Source organism: Callorhinus ursinus, unplaced genomic scaffold (genome assembly GCF_003265705.2).
Source record: "Callorhinus ursinus isolate GAN/ISIS: 27379988/994484 unplaced genomic scaffold, GSC_fseal_2.0 scaffold24, whole genome shotgun sequence".
In the NCBI taxonomy this organism is placed as follows: Eukaryota; Metazoa; Chordata; class Mammalia; order Carnivora; family Otariidae; genus Callorhinus; species Callorhinus ursinus.
Window position 1 is genome coordinate 16,137,945 of NW_027397086.1, and position 22,448 is coordinate 16,160,392.

The 22,448-nt window shown below is 57.4% G+C and overlaps 1 protein-coding gene across 14 annotated transcripts in view; it reads right to left on the reverse strand.

Moving 5' to 3' along the window:
• Window positions 1-22,448, reverse strand: part of COL27A1 (collagen type XXVII alpha 1 chain) — a 135,884-nt gene that overhangs the window by 15,335 nt on the left and 98,101 nt on the right. For 13 of the 14 annotated variants that reach the window (XM_073905865.1, XM_073905862.1, XM_073905861.1 and 10 more), the window contains 16 exons: window positions 21,895-21,948; window positions 20,975-21,028; window positions 19,609-19,662; window positions 17,661-17,714; window positions 13,312-13,419; window positions 9,247-9,300; window positions 9,058-9,165; window positions 8,002-8,055; window positions 7,044-7,097; window positions 3,524-3,580; window positions 3,332-3,385; window positions 2,724-2,777; window positions 2,405-2,458; window positions 1,503-1,556; window positions 1,309-1,416; window positions 728-835 (listed from right to left, as the gene is read on the reverse strand). In XM_073905865.1, the coding sequence (XP_073761966.1) occupies window positions 728-835; window positions 1,309-1,416; window positions 1,503-1,556; window positions 2,405-2,458; window positions 2,724-2,777; window positions 3,332-3,385; window positions 3,524-3,580; window positions 7,044-7,097; window positions 8,002-8,055; window positions 9,058-9,165; window positions 9,247-9,300; window positions 13,312-13,419; window positions 17,661-17,714; window positions 19,609-19,662; window positions 20,975-21,028; window positions 21,895-21,948 (1,083 nt within the window). The remainder of the gene's footprint in view (window positions 1-727; window positions 836-1,308; window positions 1,417-1,502; window positions 1,557-2,404; window positions 2,459-2,723; window positions 2,778-3,331; window positions 3,386-3,523; window positions 3,581-7,043; window positions 7,098-8,001; window positions 8,056-9,057; window positions 9,166-9,246; window positions 9,301-13,311; window positions 13,420-17,660; window positions 17,715-19,608; window positions 19,663-20,974; window positions 21,029-21,894; window positions 21,949-22,448) is intronic. The other variant, XM_073905860.1, reaches the window with a different exon arrangement.

Below are 22,448 nucleotides of genomic sequence, written 5' to 3' on the forward strand. Positions count from 1 at the left end.
ATTTTTAGTCTCCTTAAGAGGACAGCCTCTTTCCTTACTCTGGAATTCAAGCTCCAACTTCCCCTCCACTCTCCCACCTTGCCTCTCTTCTTCACTGTTTCCTCCCAGAAGACCATGAAGTTCCCACCCACCTCCACTTCTGCTCCAGCCCTTCCTCCTGTCTGGGATGCCCCCTCCCCCTCTCTCCACATTTAAATCCTCCCTGGGCCAAGACCTCCCCTCCCCTCACCGGCTGTTCCCGCAGAAGGTTCCAGCCTCTCCCCAACTAAACCTCGCGCGTGGAGAGGGCCAGAGGAGCCCTGTCCAATGCACCCATCTGAATCTTCCCTTCTGTGTGTAGCCCCAGGCTCAGACTGACTCGTGGCTGCCTCCCCCACCTCTCGGAAACTTTCTAAAAACAAGCCTTTTGGAAGAGGGTCCTGGCGGCACGCAACATCTATTGTTCCACAAAGGCCCACAAGAGGGCGCCCAAGGACAGCTCAATAACCAGTTGCCTGTTTCCAAGGCCTGGCAGGGCCCAGGATTTCTAGCTACCTGGATAAACTTTCCTGAAAGTCAGACTCAAGCTTGGGACAGGGACCCCTGAGAAATGTCAGGGCCATGGATTCCATTTTCACACAGGCCCTGGGACATGGGTGCCCACGTCAGCATTATAATCAGTGTCCTTATAGTTAGTACCAAGGTTGAAAGGGGGTAAGGTGGCTAAGTGGATTAACAGGTGTCTGACCTTGAATCCTGGGGGCCCCTGTGCTCCAGGCAAGCCGGCCACACCTGGATTTCCTCTCTTCCCAGCAGGGCCCGTGGGGCCAGTGTCCCCATCGTCTCCCTGCTCCCCCTGTAAAGAAAGAGGGCAAAGGAGGACCTCTCATGTTTCAGGAAACAGAGGCAGCCAAGGGGCAGGACGTCTCATAGTCTGGATGAGCTCTGGGTGGACCTGGAGGGAAGGAGGTCAGACGCCAGGATGGAGGTCACCCTGCCTGTGCGTGAGGGCGGGACCAGTGAACAGATTTGCAAGTGGGGAGGAGGAGGGACCTTACAACTAGCAGTTCCATCCCCTAGGCAGGGGAGGGCCTTCTGGGTACAGGCAGGGCTGGTCAGAAGGGCCACATTCCCAGGTCCCGAGGGATGAGGCGACTGCCCACGCAGGAAACTTCCAGATATGTTGGTTCTGCCCCATCCAAGTTTCTGAACCTGCTCCTCCTGGCCCATGGCCCAATGGCAGAACCACTCCCGCCCCCCAGACCCCAACACACACAACACATCTTGTCTCCAAGGGAGACACGTCTGTTAACCCCAAGTCCTGCTCACCTGCTGTCCCGCTTGCCCATCCCTGCCAGGAAACCCATCTGGTCCCGCGACACCCTCGGGGCCCTGTCTCCCCACCACGCCCCGAGGCCCTGGCAGCCCCTGCAGGCCCTGGGGATATAAAAGAAGTTGATGAGGGCCTCTGGAGGGGGGAAGGAGGGAGGCCAGCGGGAGGGGACTGGCTGGGGGTCACTCACCTGAATGCCCCTTCGTCCTGGTGCCCCAGCCTTGCCTTGCTTTCCCTTTGGTCCCTGAAAAATCAAGGGGCACGTGACAGAGGCCGCCTGGAGGAGGGACAGAACCCTAGGGGATCTGGAAGGGGGACTGAAAGGAGAATGGGCTCCCGTGCAGCCCGGCCCTGCCCCTCCGCCCCTTGGGCCTCAGCATCTGAATCTGCAAATGGGTCCAAGCGCCCTGGCCTTGGGAGCCCAGGGGCAGGGCTGGCCTTGGAACCTGCCAGTGTTGTCCTCACCCCTGCTCTGGGCCCCGTGCCCCCACGGGCTCCCCTGCTGCAGAGGCTCTCGGCTGGCAGTTTCCTAGGGGGAGCCGGGGGCCCGTGGCTGCCTGGGCTTCAAGATCCTTCCATCCTCAAGAGTATGGCTATATCCCCGAGGGGGGTGGGGGTGGGGGCGGGGAGACGGTGTGCGGGTGAAGGAGACACGCCTACAGGGAGGTTGAGCGCATGAAGACAGCACTGGGCCAACCTCAGAGGAGGCAGACACAAGGGCTCAGGGTACAAGGTGGGAAAGTCCTCGCCCGCCCCTCAGTTCCCACCACCAGCATCCCTGCCCACCCCCGCCCCCTTCCTCCAGACCCCGTGCTTCTCCAAGTTTTCTGCTACAGCGTGGTGTGGCTGGCTGGCTCTGGCTCTCGAATGCCCTGAGTTCAAGTCCCGCCGCTGGCCCCACAGGTGGTTCCCTTCCTGGGGGCCCTGGGGGGGGGGGGGGGGGGGGACAAGCGATCCCCCTCCCTCAGGCCCTTGGAGGCGAAGAGATCTTGGCCCGGAAGCACCCTGCGGGGCTCCCGCCAGCCCACTTGCTGGGTGCCTGGGCAGCTGTCTGCCCCTCCCAGGGTCCCCTGAGGACCTCAGTCCTCTTACCTCTTCCCCCTTCGATCCCTCGGGTCCCGGCCGTCCCCGGGGTCCTGGACGCCCCTGCAAACCAAGGTGAGAGGATGCAACGCAGCCCCAGGAGTCTCTCCCGGGGAGGGTGGCCAGTGTCCGCCTAGAGGGGGAGGGGTGGGAGGGGTTTGGGGGTGTAGGTTCTGGGGGTGCCCCCAGCTTCAGGACAGGAGAAACCAGAGTGGACTGCCCCAGGTCCTCCAGCAGGGAGGGCCCCTTCCTTCCCCCACTGCCGCCCACCCACCTTGGGCCCGGGGGGCGGGGGGGGCGGGCGGATGGGACAGGGAGCACCACTCACTGGTAGGCCCTGCTGGCCTGGATCTCCACGGAGGCCTGGCACACCCTCCTGTCCCTGGAAGTCAAGGAGAGACTGGTGAGGGGGCCCATCCTGGAGAGGCTGGGGGCTGGGGCAACTTCCAACCCAGAAGAGCCCCCCGAAGCCCTTGCTCTTCCTAGCCGTGTGTCATTGTCCCCATCTCAGCTTGCTCATCTGCAAAGCAGCAAAATGATGACCCTGCCAGCAAGGATGGAGCAGGGGAGGGGAGGGGAGGGGAGGGCAGGGGAGGGGAGGGGAGCCTGATGGGGGCCCCGTGCTCACTCAGTGGTCTGTCTCTTGCTTCTGCCGGGAGAGCTGTCCCCGGCCACAGGTGGGGAGACTGAGGCCCTGTGAGGAAGGGGTCTCCCTCCCTGACCTCACCCTCTCCCTCCAGCCCTCCCCCTGCCAGCACGAATTCTGGCCTGAGCCCTCTTCCAGTGGGTCTGTGCTTCAAGCTGGGCACTAATGGTGGGAGGGAGGGCTTGTCTCCCGGCCACGGCTGTTTCCCCGCCAGGGAGCCAGTAAGGACGGAGGACCGCCCTGACATGCCGTGCCTGACGCTGCCATTGGGTAGGAGCTCTGACACTTACGCGGTATCCAGGGTCCCCTGGCTCCCCGCGGTCCCCTCGATCGCCCACAGGGCCCTAAATGACAAGGACAGCAACAAAATATGGGCCAGCAGGTCTCTTCCTGGCCACCCCCTCGGAGGCCACCCCCTCCCCCTAGCAGGACGCTGGGGCTCCGCCTTGGTGGTGGCCCAGGGGACAGAAAAGGGGGCTTACCCGATCTCCCGGTGGCCCGGGGGGCCCCTCGGCCTTGCCATCCTCACCCTGTTCCCCCTGTGGACACAACCAGCTTTAAGACACACTTCTGGTTCCTGGAATTCCAGACACTCCACACAGAGTGGAAAGGGCCTTCATCAGTGATGAAGTCCAGTCTACTTAGGGCTACAGATGGAGAGACTGAGGCTAGAGAGGGAAGGGGCGAACCAGGGCTGTGGAACCTGGAGAGTGCTCTTTACTGCCCCCTGCTGGGCATCCCCCCCCCCAGAGGTACCCTTGGGCTGGGAGACCCAGGCAGCTCAGAGCAGAGACCTTGGTCACACCCAGCTTTGCACAGGAGCAGCAGCTCAGACCCCCAACAGGTCCCTTCCTTCCCATCTTGGAGCTCTTCTTCTCAGCTGGGGAATGGGGGTGAGGTGGGGTGAAGGGACAATGGCGGTACCTAGGAGGGAGTGGTGGGGATTCTGGGAAATGATGCAAAAAGTCCCTAAGCGGTGGTCAGCACAGAGGGACAATAATTCCGACAGCTGGTGGGCACAGACCCTCACTGAATACTTCCAACAACCCTACGAAGCAGGTGATGGTATTCTCCCCATTTTACAGATGGGGATACTGAGGCACAGAGAAGCCATGGGGGCTGCTCCATTGTTCAGCCCTGAAAAAGAGTCCCTTTCTCCCATCTTTGCTGGAATAAAGTGGGCAGAGAGCCAGCTTTAACAGGAATCTTCTATCCTGGATGGCAGCCCCAGAAGCAGGCTGGGCTGCCCCAGGTTGCGCTCAACTGTGGGCCATTTTGGGAGTTTTGGCCACAAGACAGATTCCTTTCTGCGAAACGGGATTGTGATGCCTTGCAGCCCTGTTCTGGGGACCCAGGGAGGAGAGCTCACTACTGCCCTCATAGTAGGGGCTCAGGTAGCCATGAACTTAGCCGTGTTGACAACGGCAGCAGGGACGATGGGTGGCATGGATATAGTCAGAGGGATTGCAGGAGAAGTAGGGTTTAGGGTGGAGGCCCTTGAGCCCTGGCACGCCACCCTAGGCCCCGGGCCACCAGCAAGACAGGAGACAGGAGGCCGTGTGCCAGCTACAGGGAAGGTGTGATCAGAGCAGCAAGAGGTAGAACCCCAGGGCTCAGAATGTTCCAGCCCAACAACTGGTGCCACCTCCCCTGGGGGCTCATTCTGGGTAGGAGGCTCGAGAGGGGGCCCCCTGGGCCCCCTGGCTGTTGGCAGCGATGGAAGGGGAAGCCTGAAGAGGCAGGACAGGGAGCCATCCCTGGGGCTGGAGCCCGTCCCGGGCCCAAATCAGTCCTGAGGACTGGCAGCTGTAGCGCCTTGGCCCAGAGCCTCTGTGGCTCCTGTGGGCAGAGACCGAAAGCGGGAGGGCCTTGGCCCAAGGCTTAGAACCAGTTGTACCCAAGGGGGTGGCTCAGGGAGTGGGGATTCCCTCTCCTCCCTGACCTCTCTCTATGGCTCTTTGTCCCAAGTCTCGGTCCCACCGAAGAGGGAGGCAGCTGGACTGGGGCACTTTGGAGAAGGGGGCCGTGTTTACTGAGTGTACTCTGTGTGGCAGACCCTTCGGGAGGTGTTCCACAGAATCCATACAGCACTCCTATGCTGCTATGACTATTGGCCCATTTTACAGATGAGGAAACTGAGGCCCGGGGAAAGAAAGGTCTTAGTTAAGGCCACATAGGAATCAAGTGGTGGTCTGAGCCAAAAGCCAGCTATATAGATCTCCCCCACTCCCCCCAAATTGTAGCTATAGTTCGGGGATTTGTTTTTAGCAGCAGGAAGCTGATGGAGCCCCCCTTCTTCCTTGTTCCCAGAGTCTCATGGCCAATCCCCTCCAGATACCACCTTTGTAGACACATGCCCTCGGGGAATTCGCCAGGTGAGCAGCATCCTAGCTCATCTAAGTGCCTGTTTCTGGTCAGGGAGGCACAGCCTGACATCAGAGTCTGCATCCTGGTCCTGCCACCTTTCCACTGGTCCTGGCCTAGTCCTTGAGCATCCTGGAGACTCAGTTTCCCCATCTATCATGTGGGACACTGACACCTCACAGTGAGGGCCGTGGAGGAATCCCAGGGAAGAGCTTTGCACACGGCTGTGTGCTTCGGGGTCTCCCTTGGGAACCTGCTCCCCCTCCTCCCAGCACCCTCCAGCTTGTGCCTGGCTATTCACTCTTGCATCTAGTTTTACCCCGGAGTTCTTTAGGGCCTCCTTCTGCAGCCCCCAGCTCAGGGCCGAGAAAACATTACATAATCATTATTCATCCATAAATACCTGTCAGATAGCTGAACGCACGAGTGAACTAATCTACTACCTCATCACTTTCTGAAAGTGCCTATGGCTGACATATATGTGATGTCCTGCTTAGCTGCATATTCCTGAGGTATGCACTCACTTAACAAATGGGGCAATCAAGGCTCAGGGAACCCTAGGGCCCCACCCAAGGCCCCAGCAGACTTGGGGCAGGTTTAGGGTTAGGATCCCATTCGCAGCAGCCACAGAAACTGGGCCTGGGGCTGCAGGTGGCTCGGGTGGGGTGGAGGTTTCCCCTTGTTTCAGGGTCCATGTTAACCCATCCTGTGCCAGCTGTGGCCGACTCAGGGCCAAGGCGTGGAGACTCAGGGTACTGAACGCAGCTCCTGTGGGATGTCGGAGCCCACTGATTGCAGAGCTCTTCTTCTCCAAGCAGGAGGAAGGGGCCAGCTGGACAGTAAGCCAGACCGGGGTGATTCACATGACAGCAGCAGTGGGATGTGGTCAGTGGGTAGCTGACTCAGCTCACAAAAGGAGGGCTGGGGAGGTGGGGGGGGGGGCAAGGAGACAGCAGGGGGCCGCCTGCTAGGAGGCATTCCCAAGGCGGAGCCATCAGGGGAGGAGGGAGGCCAGAACAGGGACACTTGAGCTGCTAAGGTAGGACTCAAAGGCCTCGGCCCAGAGCCAGTTTGGTGCTGCCTCGGAAGGTTACCCGGGGCCACTGCCTTGGCCCCCTGGCCCCACATCCCTACCTGCACCGTGCGGCAGGGCACAACCATCAGCAAGTTTTCTTCTAGCAATTTCTCTCTTCCACTGAAGCTGGAGCCAAGCGGTGGGGTATGGGCATGCTCTCCCTCTGCCCTAGTGGCTCCTTTCTGGCTAGGAAAGGCTGGTCTCACTCTCTGTCCTAAGCCCTGCGCTGGCTCTCACTGCGGGATCTCATTCCTGAGCAAGGCTTCAATGCCCACATTCACTCAGATGATGGAACTGCAGTTCTGGTCAGGACGTGGTTGGCATCCATCTCCCCTGCTCGACTGGAAACCCTGGCCGGGCAGGAACTGTGGTTCTGTTCCAGTGCTGGGCTCCGACCTGACACACAGGCCATCTGTGTTGAATGTAGGTCTAACGGCTCCTGGCTCTTCGGTGTGAGCAGCGAACTGTGAACTTCTGCATTACCCCAGCCACAGTGCCCCAGGGGCTGGCTCCTGCTGGCCCACACGGGAAGGGGCACCTGCTTCCCAGGACTGAGCACCCACCTTTTCACCCTTTGGTCCAGGAGGTCCAAGGGGGCCCATGATGCCTTTGTGTCCCTGCAGGAAACAAGATGGCAAGAGGTAAGTGCATGGGGGAGTGAGGGCTCGAGAGGCACAGTGATGAAGGCCAGGGACTCCTAGGTGGAGACCCTGGGCTGTGAGTCTGGGCCCTGGCTCTGCCCCAGCTCACTGTGTGACTCTGAGCCCGGTGCCTCCCAGGCAGTCCCTGACACACCGCTCAGGGGTGGGCCTGCTTGGATGGTCGGGGGCGTGGCTCACCCCAGCCTGGAGCAGACCTGGGGCCCAGATCTCCGAGAGCCAGCTGTGTCCCTGGGGCAGGGGCAGGGGCAAAATTCTGGCCTCAGCCGACTTCCCCAGGCTATGGCGGGAAGCATAATAGGCTCGTTCCTCCCTTGGGCTCCCAGTGCCCCCTCTCCGGTGCCCATGTCCTCTGCGCTGTCCCTCTTCTGGCCTCCTCTCCCTGCTGTGCCTCCTTTAGACACTGAATCCTACCTTCAAACTTAACAAGCTGTCATTAGGCTCCCTAAGCCTCAGTTTCCCTTTCTGAGCAGGCCCGGAGCCTCTCTGAGGACTAGTCACCCAACTATATCACATGGGTTTGGCTCAGCCGCCTCTAAGAGGGGTGCCAGCTTGGATGCAAAAGCGGGGTGAGGCTCTTCCCTCCCACAGACAGACGGCATGATGCCGGGACAGGACGCATGTGTGGCTCCCACCACGGGAAGGAAGGACTCAGCGAGGGCACGTGGAGGGGGAGGGTGTTTCTGTCTGCTCACCCCTGCTCTGGGGGCCCAGGGGCTCCCTGGGCCCGGGGAGACCAGAGATCTTCAGTGGCCCAAGGGCCACCGTCCGTGGGGAGGTGGTGGGGACAGAGGCCGAGGCCCACCTGGGTCCCCCGCCTGCAGGACAGAATTCTGAGAGGAAGGAGGGGAGAGTTTCTTACATGGTAACCAGCCAGTCCGGGCTCTCCTTGGGCCCCCATCCGTCCGGGAGCACCCTAGGACAGAAGGAGACGCGTGTTGGTACAGGTGGTTCTCACAGCAGTGACCTGGGCACTGGCTCCAGCCCAGTCCAGCCCCGCCAACAGGCACATCTGGGGCCCAGAACCCAGGCTGCACAGCTCCTCCCTGAGCTCCCCTCCTCCCTCCAGCCCTTCCTTCTCCCAGCTCCAGGGGTTCACAACACCCAGTGGCTAAACCATCTTCACTTTTGTGAGCCAATTTTAAACAGAAGCAGCTATAGGAAGTTAAATTATATGAACGTACAGTTCAATCAATTCTTGATTGAAGATGAAGATGACAAATATTCAAAACTCCTCCCTTCCAGTAATTTTGCTCCATTTTACTATTACCTAGGCTCCAGCTTATTTCTGTCTACTGAGTGCGTGTGGTGGAACTAGCAGATGACAGACACTCCCGCGCATCTCCCTCCCAAGTTTGCGCTTGCAGACACCACGCCAGTGGCTTGGGATCAGCCACGGCGGGGGCATTCACACCAGGGATGCTGGGAGCTCAGAGATGCCCCACCGGCCTGCCTCCCCTCTGCTTCCGTCCTCTGCAGCTAGCAGACCCCAGGGGCCCTCCTTCCGGGCAGGCCAGCAAGAGGCTGGGATGGCCTCAGAGTCACCCAGTGATCTGCAGCCTGATCCTCATGAATCTTCCAGTGGGAAAACTTGTTCCATAAAAACCCTCCCGAGGAGCTGGTCCCCTCTCCCCACCCTAGAATGCTTATTTGTCTGGGTCTGTAAAGTCCTTCAGAAGACCCACAGTGCCCTTCAAACGGAAACACATACTTGACGTTGTGGGTACTTTTCCAGGGAGAGAGGTGGCAGCTTCTACAGGATCCCCAAGGGATCCATGATGCAAGAGAAGCGGCTAGGACAAGGGACAGCCAAAGTTTGGCTGAGAGGTGGACGGGGCGATACTTCTCTTTCTCCCCCCCGCCCCACCGCTGCTCTTTGCCTGCCCATCCCACCCCACCCCACCCTGAGAGTTCTCACCGTTGGTCCCAGGCTGCCCCGGGACCCTTTAGGGCCTGGGGTGCCAGGGGGTCCAGGGTCTCCAGGGACGCCCATCTCACCCAGATGTCCTTGGTAGCCCTTGGCACCCTGCAGTGGGAGGAGAGACAGGCTGTCACGGGGCCCCAGCAGGAGGCGAAGAGAGAGGTGGGGGAGGGAAGGGGGTCCCACCTTGGCTCCGGTCCGGCCCTTCGCGCCTTGCTTCCCCGGTTTTCCTTCAGGACCCTGAGAGGAGAAGGAGGGAAGGAGGAGGGTGAGAAATGAGAGCAACTTGAGGCAGAGCATCAGCGCGGGAGCTCTGAGGGCGGACTGCCTGGGTTCCAAACCCACCCTGTGCTCAGCGCCCCCGGGACCCTGTGAGCTGGGAACTTCCTGACAGAAGGTGTTGTCTGCAAAGTGGGGACAGGGGTCCTGTCTGCCTCACGGGGCTGAGAAGTCAACCCAGGGATGGCCTCTCATGCTCACCAGGCGCCTGGCCCATAGTAAGTGCTGGACGCACCCCTCTTTCATGACGACTGCTAGGCGCCCAGGCTGTCTCAGTGGGAGCCACTCTCTGCACCTGCCATGTGCCAAATGCTGTTCCAGCCCCCCAGCCACCCTGAGCCTGAGGCCCCATCAAGGCCTGCTCCCACGGATGGTGACCCCCGGGCTTCCCAACGGTGAAACGACTTGGCCCAGAACCCTGATTCAACTGCGGATCTGTCTGATTCCATGCCCGGGGCTCCCGGTGCCCGCTGATGACATGAGGCAGGCAGGGGAGGTCCTCCCTCAACTCTGAGAGGCTGTGGGGCACTTCTGACCAGCTCGAGGCTGTGTCCCACTGTCAGGGGCTCCCTCCCTTGGGGATGGGGTTGGAGGGGCTCCTCCCAGTGGGGCATTGTGCCGGGAAGGTCAGCCGCCCTCCCCCACTCTCCCACTGGGGTACCCAGGCCACTCCCTCCCACAGGCTGCTCTGTCCCCTCCCTTGAAGGGCATCCCTTTGCTCTCCTTTGCCCTGTTCTTGTCAGGGCCACTCAGTGGGGTGAGTGAGTGCATATAAGTGTGCATGTGTGAGCATAAGACTGGTAAGGGAGAAAAGAAAAGGAGAGAAGAGAATCCCAACTCTGAGCCACACTGGGGTGGGATGTAGTGGGTAAGGCAGGCAGTGTTTCTGGTCTGGAAAAGACATCCTGATGGTCCCCAGAGGACAGTCCCCTCAAGACCCAAACCTCAAAGGGAGCTGGGAAGAACATCTACATTCTTGGCAAGCACTAAAGAGCTAGATCAATTCAATCCCTTTGGCTGCATTAACAGAGGTACCTGCTGTACGATGAAGGAGGTGATGGCCCCACCTTGGAACAGGAGGAGGCACTAACTGTGATGGAGGAAAGGCAGGAAGATGGGATTTTAGAGGAGCCAGAAAACACACAGGCTAACCCAGAGGCACCTGATGCCCATCTGCTGATTTCTGCAGTTGCCCTGAGGCAGGGGCAGCAGTGTTCTCTGGGGTGGTCAGTGGACGGAAATTACAGGGAGGCCAGCTTTGATTCAGCACAAGGACAAAATGTGGCAAAAAAGGACTGGAGAAGATGATTCTCTGTCCCCAAGGGCAGTGCCAGTTAGACCATTCTGGGGCCCTCAGGAAAGAGAGAGTGGTGGTCTTGGAAGGACTAAGCGCAGACTACCCTGCATTCTGGTGCTTAAGACCTCGTGTGACCCTGAAAATGTCCCTTCCCTCCTGTGTGCCTCAGTTTCCCTGCCTCTTATATGTAGGTCTTAAACTAGCTTTGTCCTGTCTGTGGCCCCTTGCCACATAGGGCTACTGAGCACTTGAAAGGTGGTGACTGGGATGGAGGAACCAAATTCTTAATTCAACCTAATTTGAATTAACTTAAAATTAAATTTAAATATAGACAATTCAGTTATTGTTATACTTTTATGTGTGTTTGGAATAACTTGGGGATATGAATCTACATTTTCAGCTATATATTTTATGAAATCTCAACACAGATCAAGTATTTCCAATGAAAATTTAGGATGCGGATTGAGATGTGCTGTAAGAGGAAATTAATTATACATTAGATTTCATAGATTTAGAACAAAAAAAAAAGAATGCAAAATACCTGATTAGTGATTTTTATATTGATTACATGTTGGAAATGTTCATATTTTGGCTATATTGAGTTAAATAAAATATATGGTTAAAGTTTATCTCATCTGCCTCTTTTTACATTTTGAAAACGTGAGTACTAAAAAATTTTAAATTACACAGGTAGCTTGTCTTCTGTCTCTATCGACAGTACTGAACTAGACCGTGTCTGGGTCTTTGGCTCTTCTAGTAATAAAGGAGTCAACCAACATGGCTTCAACCAAGGGCCAGGCACTATGTCTATGTTCTGTGTCATGCCTCCCCCAATTCTGGCCACAGGGCTGGGAGGAAGGGGTTATTTATTCCATTTGAGAGCCAAAGACACAGGCATGGTGAGACAAAGACACTACCTGCAGGTCACCTCGCTGGGTTCGAATGAGGTGTGGGTCCTCAGTGTCTGGGGCACCCCTTGTCCCAGGCTGGTCGTATCTGGGCAACTGTACAATCCTGATACAGGGGCTGGTGGAATTTGTCAGTAGGCTGAGGGGATTGCTAGGGCTGATCCCTTGTCAGAAGGAGAAATGAGTCAGCACTGAAGCATTCAGCACAGGGCCAGGACGCCGGGAGTCTCCCAGGACAGGGCAGCCGGCCACTTGTGCTGACAGGCCCTCTCCAGCTGGGAGCGTCCCTCATGGTATGGGAAATCCTGAGTAAGGGCTGGAGCATCCAGTGGGGTGAGGCTGTGGGGCCAGAATGCAGACTTTTGTGGGCCCCCATCCATGGAGATATATTTCTGGAAAGGCTCTGATGGCTCATAAAATTCTATTTTTAAATACTCCACTGTTTCCCAGCCAGAGTGGGAGATACTTGTCCTGCAGCCCTGATGCCAAAGAGACTCAAATACAAGCCTCTCACCCCTTCTGTCACACGACACACACTCAGTCTGGCCCCAGTGAACTTCTTTCCAGTTCCAGTATATGAAATTTGGCAGAGATGGCAAAATAGAGACATTAACTCTGCTACCACCACCACCACTGCCCCCATCACCATGGCCACTGTCACCACCACTGCCACTGCCATCATTCTCACCACCATCTCCATTACCACCATCATCACCATCTGTACCACCATCTCTTCCACCACCACCATCACCTCCACCATTACCATCACCACCCTCACTAATACCATCACCTCCACCATCACCATCATCATCACCATCACCATTTCCATCACCATCACCATCATCACCACCATCACTAATACCATCACCTCCACCATCACCACCATCATCACCATCACCATCATCACTATCACCATCATCACCACCATCTCCACCATCACCACCATCTCCATCACCACCATCACCATTACAACCACCATCATCACCATCTCTACCATCATCAATATCATCATCATCATCATCTCCACCTCCACCCAACCATCAACGTTACTACCACCATCACCACTACCACCAGCTTCCAGTCATTTCCTCCTCCAGATTCACAAAGACAGTATTTATTCGCTGGGACATTGTAGAAAGCACTTTCTTTCCAAAGCTTCACTGACTCTTCCAAGATAAGAAAACCAAGGCTCACAGAGAGGCAGCAGTGATCTGCCTAAGGTCACACAGACCGTGGGTTCTCGAGCCAGAACTCAACCTTTGGACTCTAGGCCCAGGGCTATTTCTGCTGCACGTTGCCGCCCATTCCATGGCCATGATACTCAAGAGCTTACTAAGAAAGAACCCCTGGAATGTTGGAAGGCCTTCCTTCCAAAACCTTCATCGTACCAAGAGTGTGACCCAGAGAGGGCAGCGGCAAGTTCCTAGTAGAGAATCAAGGCCAGCGCCTCTCCTGCTAAACCCCCTGCTAAATTCAGTGTGGCTGAATGTGGGACGAGGTCAGCAGGGCCAGGCTTGTGGAGGCCGTGGCAGCCAGACTGAGGAGTGTGATGCTAGTCTAAGGGCAATTGGGAGCCATGGGAGGGTTAGGCAGGGGAGGGACATGGGCAGACTCTTCTCTGGGAAACTCCCAGGGGGAGGAAGGACCACAGTGGAAGACCTTTAGGTAGCTGCCATCAAAAGACCTCCTGTCCAACTGCCCAAACAGGTGTGGGTGGTACGCACACCCAGACGCCCACGGTGCTGGCACGCAGCCGTGCACACTCACCCGGACGCCAGTGATGCCAGGGGGGCCGGGGGCCCCATCCTCGCCCATCAGTCCCTCTTGGCCTTTGTCGCCATGTTCACCATCAGGCCCAGGGTCACCCCTGTCCCCCTAGGTTGGAAGGGCATGAGGAGGGGAGGGAGAGAGAGAGAGAGAGAGAGAATAAATTAGTCCCTCAGCCCATCAGAGGCGCTAAACTCCAGGGCTCCATTTGGATGTCCACACCAAGCAGCCCCTGGGTTGCCCGGATTGTTCCCTGAGCCGCCAAAAGGGTCAGGGTGTCATGGCCTGGCTGGTGCAGGAAATACCTCCGACATGGTACTCGGGTCAGGGAAAGTTGCTCAGAGGGAACGCAGAACCCTGACTACTCCCACCCCCTGGAGTTCACAGGAAGGGAGCAGCTTTGTGAGACTCAGGCTCTTTCTCCCAAACACTGACACACGGGGAGGACAAAAGTCTTAAGACGCTGAAGGAAATTTTAAAAAAGGAAAACAATTCACCCAATCCTGCCTCTCAGAACCAACTCCATTCTTCTGAGTTGCATTTTCAACGCTTGCTTACGTGAAAACAGCTTACAATAATAATAAAGCAGAGATCAGTTTCCGTTGCTCTGAGCAGTGGGACAGCCAATCCAAAGCAAGGAAGCTAGTTAGCAGTACATGAAGCTTTAAAGACATAATCCAACTGTACTGCTTGGTTCCACCTTGCTGTCAGTCTCTACTGCCAACACCATCTCCACTGCTGTCTGCTCTGCATGGCTCTCATTCTCGCCTGTGGCAGAGCACTTCCTCTGTCCAGTGGACGGCAGTTAACACTGACACAGCACCTGCCACGTCCAGGCCGCATCCTGGCAGGCTGGGCTGAGCCAGGCTGCGGGCAGAGCAGGGGTGAGGGGCGCGGCATGGGCAGTAGCCACAGAGGAACAGGGTGGCGCCTGTCAGAAGGTCACCTCCATCGGGGCTGGCGGGCCCGGCCGGTCTCGTGGCCAGTCTGCAAGTGGCTGAGCTGGGACCGTTCAGAGAGACCCGTGGGAAAGGGGATGAAGTCATGGACAGGAGGAAGGGCTGGGCAGGGAAGCCGGCTGGGAGAAGGAGAGCGTGTCTCTGCCAGTTCTGTTTCCCAGCACCACACTTTACAAAGAGTGCTGGTAAACTTGTGTGGGTCCAGGAGAAAGATCAGAGTGCAGAGGGCATGAAGCTGGAGCCTGGGCTCTGGGCACAGGAGGCTGGTGCAGGGGCTTCCTGGGGTGGTTTCTAGCTCAGCTAGGGGGCGGGGGGAGACTCCCCAGTGAAGAGGGGTCCAGAGATGGCATGGATAAGGGAGGGACACTCCAAGCTGAGGTGTGGGCCAGCACAGAGCAGATCTGGGCACCAGGAGAGGGTCAGACAGGTTGGTGTGTGAGATCCCTCCCCACTGAGATTCTCGGACTCCGAGCATAGCCTGGCAGGGAGATGGGGTGCTGCCCTGATGACACTTCTGCAGACCTCGGTCCAGGATCCCCCTTCTGCCTTGTCATCCCTGGCCACCTGCTTTCCTCTCTCCGAGGCAGGCAGCCTCTTTCGGGTGGCTGGGCTGGTTTGCAGACAGGGACCCCAGCCTGGCATCTCAGGGGCTCTGGCTCCAGGGACCACCCAGACCCCCCCACAGCCTGGGGTAGCAAACTTGTGGATCCCCTACAGAATGCTCTCTGGTGGGTCCTGGAGAATCCTAGAGTTCCCCAGACATCTGCCAATGCTCAGAAGGGCCTTACAATTTTGTCTAGCTCAACCTTCTGCAGACCCCGGTCCAGGATCCCCCTTCAGCCTTGTTATCCCTGGCCACCTACTTTCCTCTCTCCGAGGCAGGCAGCCTGTTCCAGGTGGCTGGGCTGGTTTTCAGAGAGGGGCCCCAGCCTGGCACCTCAGGGGCTCCAGCTCCAGGGACCACTCAGACCCCCCACAGCCTGGGGTAGCGAACCTGTGGATCCCCTACAGAATCGTCTCTGGTGGGTCCTGGAGAATCCTAGAGTCCCCTGGACATCTGCCAATGCTCAGAAGAGCCTTACAAGTTGTCTAGCTCAACCTTCTCGATCTATAGGTAAGGAAACTGAGGCCCAGACACAGGAGGAGACTTCCCAACTACACATGGAAGTCAGTGGCAGAGCATGCATGAGACCCTAGGGTTCTGGTGCCTTCAGATTTCAAGGTTCTCTGTGCAGGGGACAATACCTCCCTTACTCCTGGGGTTATGTTGCTTAAATTCGAATCTTGCTGCCACCTCTCAATGGCTGCGGGACCCTCGGCAAGTATCCTCATTTGTAAAATAAGCAGCAAAGGGTTACTATGGGGATTGGAAGAGCTAATCCATTTAAGTAGCTTAACATCGCGTCTGGCACGTGAGTTCTGGATAAAGGTTAGTCTTCCTAGGAGTAACCACCACCATCACCACCACCCATCTGCTGGGTGTGGGCAAACTCAACAGAGATCATCAGCACAAAGGCACTCTATAGACTATTACGTGCTGTGTGTGTCTGAGAGGTGGTTTTCACCATGAAGGTGATTCTTGGACAAACACCATGAAGAAAGCGGACGGTCTCCTGGGATTCACGAGGACCAGAAAAGATGCTGGACATCTGCAGCAACTACTGTGGCCCAAGGTCTACGGCAGAACTGGCTTTGAAGGCAGTGAAAGAGGAAGAAGCCAGAGCCGGGAGCCATGCTGAGAGAGCAGGAAAGACAGCGTTGAGATACCCACGCCTCGAAGCCCCCCTCTCCTGTCACACCTCAGCACAATTCGGAGGAGAAAAAAGGTGGCTGACCAGAAATGGAAGAGGCCCCTGCACTGTGACTCAGTTTCCCCAACTGTCAAGTGGGGACGGGAATGAATCTAGCTCACAGGGTGGCTGGATTACACGGGTTCATTCACATAAAGCTCTTAAGGCAGGTGGTGTGAGCGCATGGTGAGTATGCAGAGCATTTTAGCCAGAATGTTCTTCAGTGTCACTGCAGCTCAAGCAGGTGTTGGGCAAAGGATGTGGAGGGGCTGTCAAATGCTCTGGGTCTCCCCAGCCAGGACCAGTTGTACCCTAGGATGCAGCCGAGCTGGAGAGGAGAGGAGGCAGACGGATGGCGACAGGGGGCGCTCACGGCCTTGCAAGGAAAACCCGGGGCAGATGGGGAGCCAGCCAGGAGCCTGTCCCGGAGGCATCCTGGTAGATGGGGAAGCCCGGGACCGAGGGCAGTTATGGGGATGGGGCAGTGGCGGGGGGGGGGGGGGGGTGTCTGGGGCTTGGGGAATTGAGGGCTGCTTATTTGAGGTCACATGGAAAGTAAATGGGTGACAGAGGGAATTCTGGGATGTGGCCCTTGGGTCCCTGGGCTGAGGAGCTGACTCCGTGTGACAGGTCAGTCCTGGGGAGAGCACACCTAGTACTGTGCCAGGGCTGGGCCCGGGCTGGCAGCCAGGGACAGGTCTGGGCTAGACATGAAGCTAGTGAGTCGGAGAGCGACGCCTGCTGGCCCCCGGGTTCAGGGGAGCCCTGGCGCCTGCGGAAGGTGCCAGCATCTGTGGCTGACAGAGGATTCTACAGGATGCAACAGGGCAGTTAGGCCTACATGCTGTGGTGCCAGTGAGCCCGAGGTTTGAATTTTGGACTCCCCACTCACAGCCACAGACTCTGGATGAGTGCACCTCTGCCTCCTTCTGAGCCTCAGTCTCCCCACCTTTAGAATGGATGCCTGGTGGAGAGAGGTAGCCAAGGTTTGGGTCTTGGCTGTGCCAATTACTAGCTGTGTGTCCTTGGGCAAGTTGCTTAACCTCTCGGGGTCTCGGTTTCCTCATTTAAGGACAGAACTTACCCCATAACATTAAATGATGTGTTACATAACACAAAGGGCTTAGCACAGTACCTGATATATACATGACTAGTCCACCATAAATAGTGGCTTACAGGTCATGGGTGGTGATTATTATTTTCCCGATCTTTTAGGATGTTTGGAAGATAACAGATATCAAAGCTGCGGGCTCTGAGTCTAGCACAGAGCAGGGGTGTTCAGGTACTACCCTTAACCAAGAGAGCTGGAGTTTTGAGGAGAAGGGTAGCAGTGAGCAGTGGAAGGTGGGATGGCTCCTAGTCCCATCTGAGCAGGGCAGGAGGCAGTGGTGGGCGGGGGGTGGGCAGTGGGGGGTGGGGCGGATGCTGGACAGGCTACTTGCAATAGGAGCCAGAGGTCTGCTCTCAGACATTCCCTTTATGGGAATACAGTGCTTCCAGGAGAAAGTTTAGGTCTTGGACAGGCAGGGAGTGGGAGCAGAGGTAGAAGGCAGTTCCAGAACATCCCCCTCCCCAGACCCTACAGCAGCAGGACACTTACCTTCAGCCCATCAGGCCCTGTAGGACCACTGTCACCCTCGAGGCCTGGCTCTCCCTGGAAAGGGTGGTGGGGAAAGATGAGGAGACATTCCCAGGGAAGGAGCCCAACGTGCTTTTACTTCCTCCCTCTCCCTGGGGCAGGACCCCAACCCCCTATCTCCAGGCAGTAGGGCCCTGGAGCGCCCAGCACATAGCAGGTGCCCGGTAAACAGTGGCTGAATTAGTGAGTGAGCAGGGGGGCTGAGGTACCCACTCTCAGCTCTTCAAAAAGGAGGAGCAGACCCCCAAGCCCCAGCCTGCTCTGTCTGCAGAGTGGGTCGGGTGGGGGCCACATGAGATACGAGTTACAAAGTGTCCAAGTTGGTTGGTTAGTTGGAAACACTGCTGCCCAGTGGTTGAGAAAGGCTCTGATGTCATAGAGACCTCAGTTCCCACACTGGGCTTCCTGTTCACAGGCAGTACGACCACGAGCAAAATACCTCGCCCCCACGGGCAGCTGTTTGCTCATCGGAAAATTGGGCTGATGCCACTTCCTTTAAGGGTGCCTGGAAGGCACAGTGTAAGCACCCCACAGATGGCAGCCTTTCGATATATTATTTCTGGAACTGGAGTGAGCTCCCATGAAACTCCTCATGGAATCCCATTTCTCAGATGAGGAAAGTGAGGCCAGCCTTAAGACTTTTTGGCCAGCAAGCTTGGGAATGATACCAAGACCCCGAATCCCCATCTGACCCTCAGCTAAGTTCTCTGCTTGCAGTCCCAGCTCCAGAGATGCCCCTGGATGTCTCCGTTCTCAAATTGGCCGTCAAATTAGTTTGTCTCTCTCTTGGCTTTCAGAGTTCATGGCTATTCAGCACCGGAGCCCAAAGGGGCCTCAGAGATCATCAGAGGCAGGGGTGGCAAAGGCATGACAGGTGTGGAGACCCCACGCTTCTCGTGCCTGTGGCAGATGTCACTAATGGATCCACTAGAAGGTGGCTCCATACGAACAAGGCCTTCTGTTACTCACTGCTCTGTTCCCACTGCTTTGAGAGAAGGGCCTGGCACAGAGTGGGCCTCAAGTGAGTGCTCGTCGTGAGTGCTCGTCGTTCTCTTTCCTACTGTGCCTCAGGATCCTTCTTAACACGGCACTCTAAGAAAACTATGGATCAGTCTTTGTTGACACACAAGATTTACCATCTCAGGGGTTCGGGCTGCACACACATCCTGCCTTGCCCTGTGGTCTTTCTTGCTCCTTCTATGTCTTAACTCAATTTGTGGAGCTTTGGTTAACTCTGGGCAGGGGAAGCACGAAGCATTGGAAAAACAGGAATGATAAGAAATGAAGGGCACTTGGGCTGCCCCTGGTGCCCCCAGGAACTGAGGCCCATGCTAACTCCCCCTCCCTCTTGGACCCCACCTTCTGTACCTGGCAGGTGCTACAGGATGCCTGCTCTGTACCCCTCCCCAGTACGCCTGCAGGCCATATTCAGGCAGAGACTGTATAAACTGGGCACGGAGGCACGGAGCACGGAGAAGTGGACAGAGAGCCATCCCAAAGCTTCTCAAAGACAAGCTTTGTGGGTTTCTTTTAGAAAAGGGGAAGATAACCTTCCATGGAACAGTTTCCAGGGATGATAACAGGTGTTTTTCAAAAGTAAAAGTGCATCCCAGTAAGTCAGGAACCACTGTCTTGGCTGCAGTCCTTCTCAGAGCCTTGAAAATGCTAATGTGGAAGAGGGAACACGGAGCATGCAGTGAGTCTCAAACACGTTGACCACTGGATCCTTTTCTTCCAAGAGTGCCTTTGCATTGTGGAAATGCTGGCTCACCCAGAGAGACAGAATGAGGCTATAGGAATTCATAGTCTCGTTCTCCCTGAGGCTCAGGGAGATTGAGTAAAGCCCTTCCCCCAGACCCAAGTGCCCCTCAGGTGGCTTTCCAGGAAGAATGAATTTGCTTCGACTTACCCGCTGCCCAATGAGGCCCTGCTCCCCAGGGGTGCCCAGAGGCCCAAGGTCACCCTAGGAGAAGCCAAACACAAGTCCATGGGGGTGGGCAGGGCCAGTCCCAGCCCTTGCCTCACCTTCCTGTCCTCACCAGCTCTGATTTGGGCGGAGAGCTGGGGAAGCCCCTCCTTCCCAAGGACCAAAGCAACACTGTAAAATGCCAACCAGAGCCCCTGCTCCAGGCCAGCCCTGGCCATGTCGGGGCCACGCAAACGCCACCACCATCAAGCTCACGCTTACACGGCGCTGCTCTAAGGGCCTCTCAATTTCACACTGAAACCTCACAACAACCCTGCCAGAGAAGGGATCTTCTTTTACAAATGGAGAAACCAAGGGACCACGCACAAGGGTTACGTCACTAGCCCAAGCCCATGAGGCTAAGAAGGGACAGATTCAGGATCCAAACCTGGGTAGTTTGGCTCCAGGGAGGATCAGATGCAGGGATGGCAACTCTGTGGCTGACCACCTTCTTTACTCTCCCTGAGAGCCTTGGAGAGAAACCCAAAGGAGGAAGAGGCCCTACATGAGCCAGAATAAATGTCATCTGCCCCCCAAAAGATCACCATGTGGGGGTTTCTAAACTAGTCTCCCTCTGTGCTGATGTCCAGGGCGGGCGGGGGGGGGGGGGGCGGTACCAGGAGGAGGAGGAGCGCTGAGCCCCCAGCCCTGCCCCAACCAGGAGGATCCCATTTCTGTCTGTTTTATATATGGGGTGGTTTTCTGCATTGCTGGAGCAAAGGTTTCTAGATCTAAGCCAACAACTAAAGTCCCAGGGCTGGTCCAAGTCCCTCTGAATGGCAGGGAGGCTCAGGCACCGCTGGGGAGGGGGTGTCTGTCTCTAGTCCCACAGACCCTGGCGGCTCCCCCAGGCCCTGCCTAGCAAGGCCATCAGGCTGCCAGCATCCCTCGTCAGCTCCGGGGCCTGCATAGGGAGCTGCATCCTCTTCCACAGCAGAACGGGGCCGGGGGCGAGGGGGCCTCTCCCCAGAGCCCAGGCATCAATGGGCGCCTGTTTCCCCGCAGGTAATGAGGGGCTCAGGGGCTGAAATGCAGATGGTATCTCAGGAGGCCAGGAGATGTGGCCGCCCGGGCGTGGGGCAGGTGCCAGGGAAAACATCGCTGGGCAGGGGGCAGGGGCGGGGGGCGGGGGCTCCGGGCCAGCTGGGCCCGCCACTGTGGTCATAGCCAGGACCCGCTCCCCAGCCAGGAACACAGAGAACTCATTATCCCCACACAAGAAAGGCCCATTTCTCTTCCGTGGGGAGGATGTGGCCGCCAGCTGGGAGCTGGTTTCAACAAGTCAATTTTCTCTTTCATCCTGCCTTACCTTCATCCCGGCTTCCCCAGGAAGACCCGGTTCTCCTACCGCACCGGGAGGCCCCTGCAAGAAAATGCCATTGGTCCCTCCTACAGCAAGGGCTGGCTTGGATTGTAAGGGAGGAGATAACTTAGGCAGGCTCAGAGAGGGCAAGGAATGTGCCTGAGGTCACACAGCAGGAGAGACACAGAGCTGGGACCAGGCTACAGCCTTCTTGGAGCTTGGAGCTGGGACCACAGGGAGGGTGGTGGTTGGGCCCACAGTGCCGAGCCTTGGGGCTGCTCAGAGGCTGCTGGAGCCTTCTCCTTCCCCACGAGTGTGGTTTACCACATTAAGAGCCCCTTGGCCAGCACAGGGAGGAAAATAGCATGATTCACATAACAACAGGGGAGGAAGCCAACCAAGGCTGTATTCAGGGCAGACAGATCCCTGTGTTTTACTCGATGACAAGGGTGGGAAGGGGTTCGAGTTATCACCATCAGCATGGCTACAGCCCCTGCACAAACCCTGCGGCTCAGCTTTCTCCTCTGGATAAGGCAGAGGTGTTGGAGTTCCCTCTAGAGCTCCTCGCTGCATGCCCTCAAAAGGGCTGGTTCTGCAGTCAAACCTCGGTGCTAAGGGGAAGTCCCAGCAGGGATTGGGGTGGGGGCACTGCGGCTTCCCATGGTCCCGCAAAAGAGGCACCGCCAACCCGCTTGAGGGTCCTGGCACCCCCACATGCCATGAGCTGCCCCTGGGACTGGGAACCCAGCTCCTCACCCTATGCCATTAGGGTGGATCTGCCCTCCCACCAGGGGATCTACCCTTCGGTTTCTGCAGGACACAGGACGCAGCCAGGCCTGGGACCCCGTGTGGAGGAGGGTTGCGAGGGGCTGACTGATACCTCCCCGGCAACATCTCAGGACAAACGAGGGGCCCTCAGCGCTCACCTTGGGTCCCATCTCTCCCGGAGGGCCAAGAGGCCCCTGGGGTCCCTGAGGGCCCTGTAAGACAGGCAGACACACACAGTTTTGAGAAGGCAGCCTGGGTCCTCTCTGGGGCCTGAGGCCCAATAATGCAGTCTGGAGGGGGCAGGTGAGGGAGAGGATCCCCAGAACCTGGAACTCTGCGGCCATGCCAAGGACCCGCTGTCTGCAGCTCCCTCCTCACCACTGGTCTCCTGCCACCCCCTCAAGCCATCTGCGCTCTCTCCTGCTCCTCTTCCTCAAACCTGGGGCGGGGGGGGGGGCCTCTCCCACTCAGGAACCTTCCAGCTCTTCTAAGAAGGCTCACTCACTCTTTTCCCTCAGTCTGAATGCCCTTCCACCTGGGATCCACCTCGGGAAACCCCCACCCGGGTCCTGGTCAATTCACTGTTCAAAACGGCATCTCCTTGGGCCTAAAGTTGTGGGACTCTAGCACGGGGCCCCAGGGGGCAGGAGCCTCCTGTCCTCCCCCTGCCCCATGCAGGGATCCCTCCTCCCATACCCCTCAAGGCTGTCCT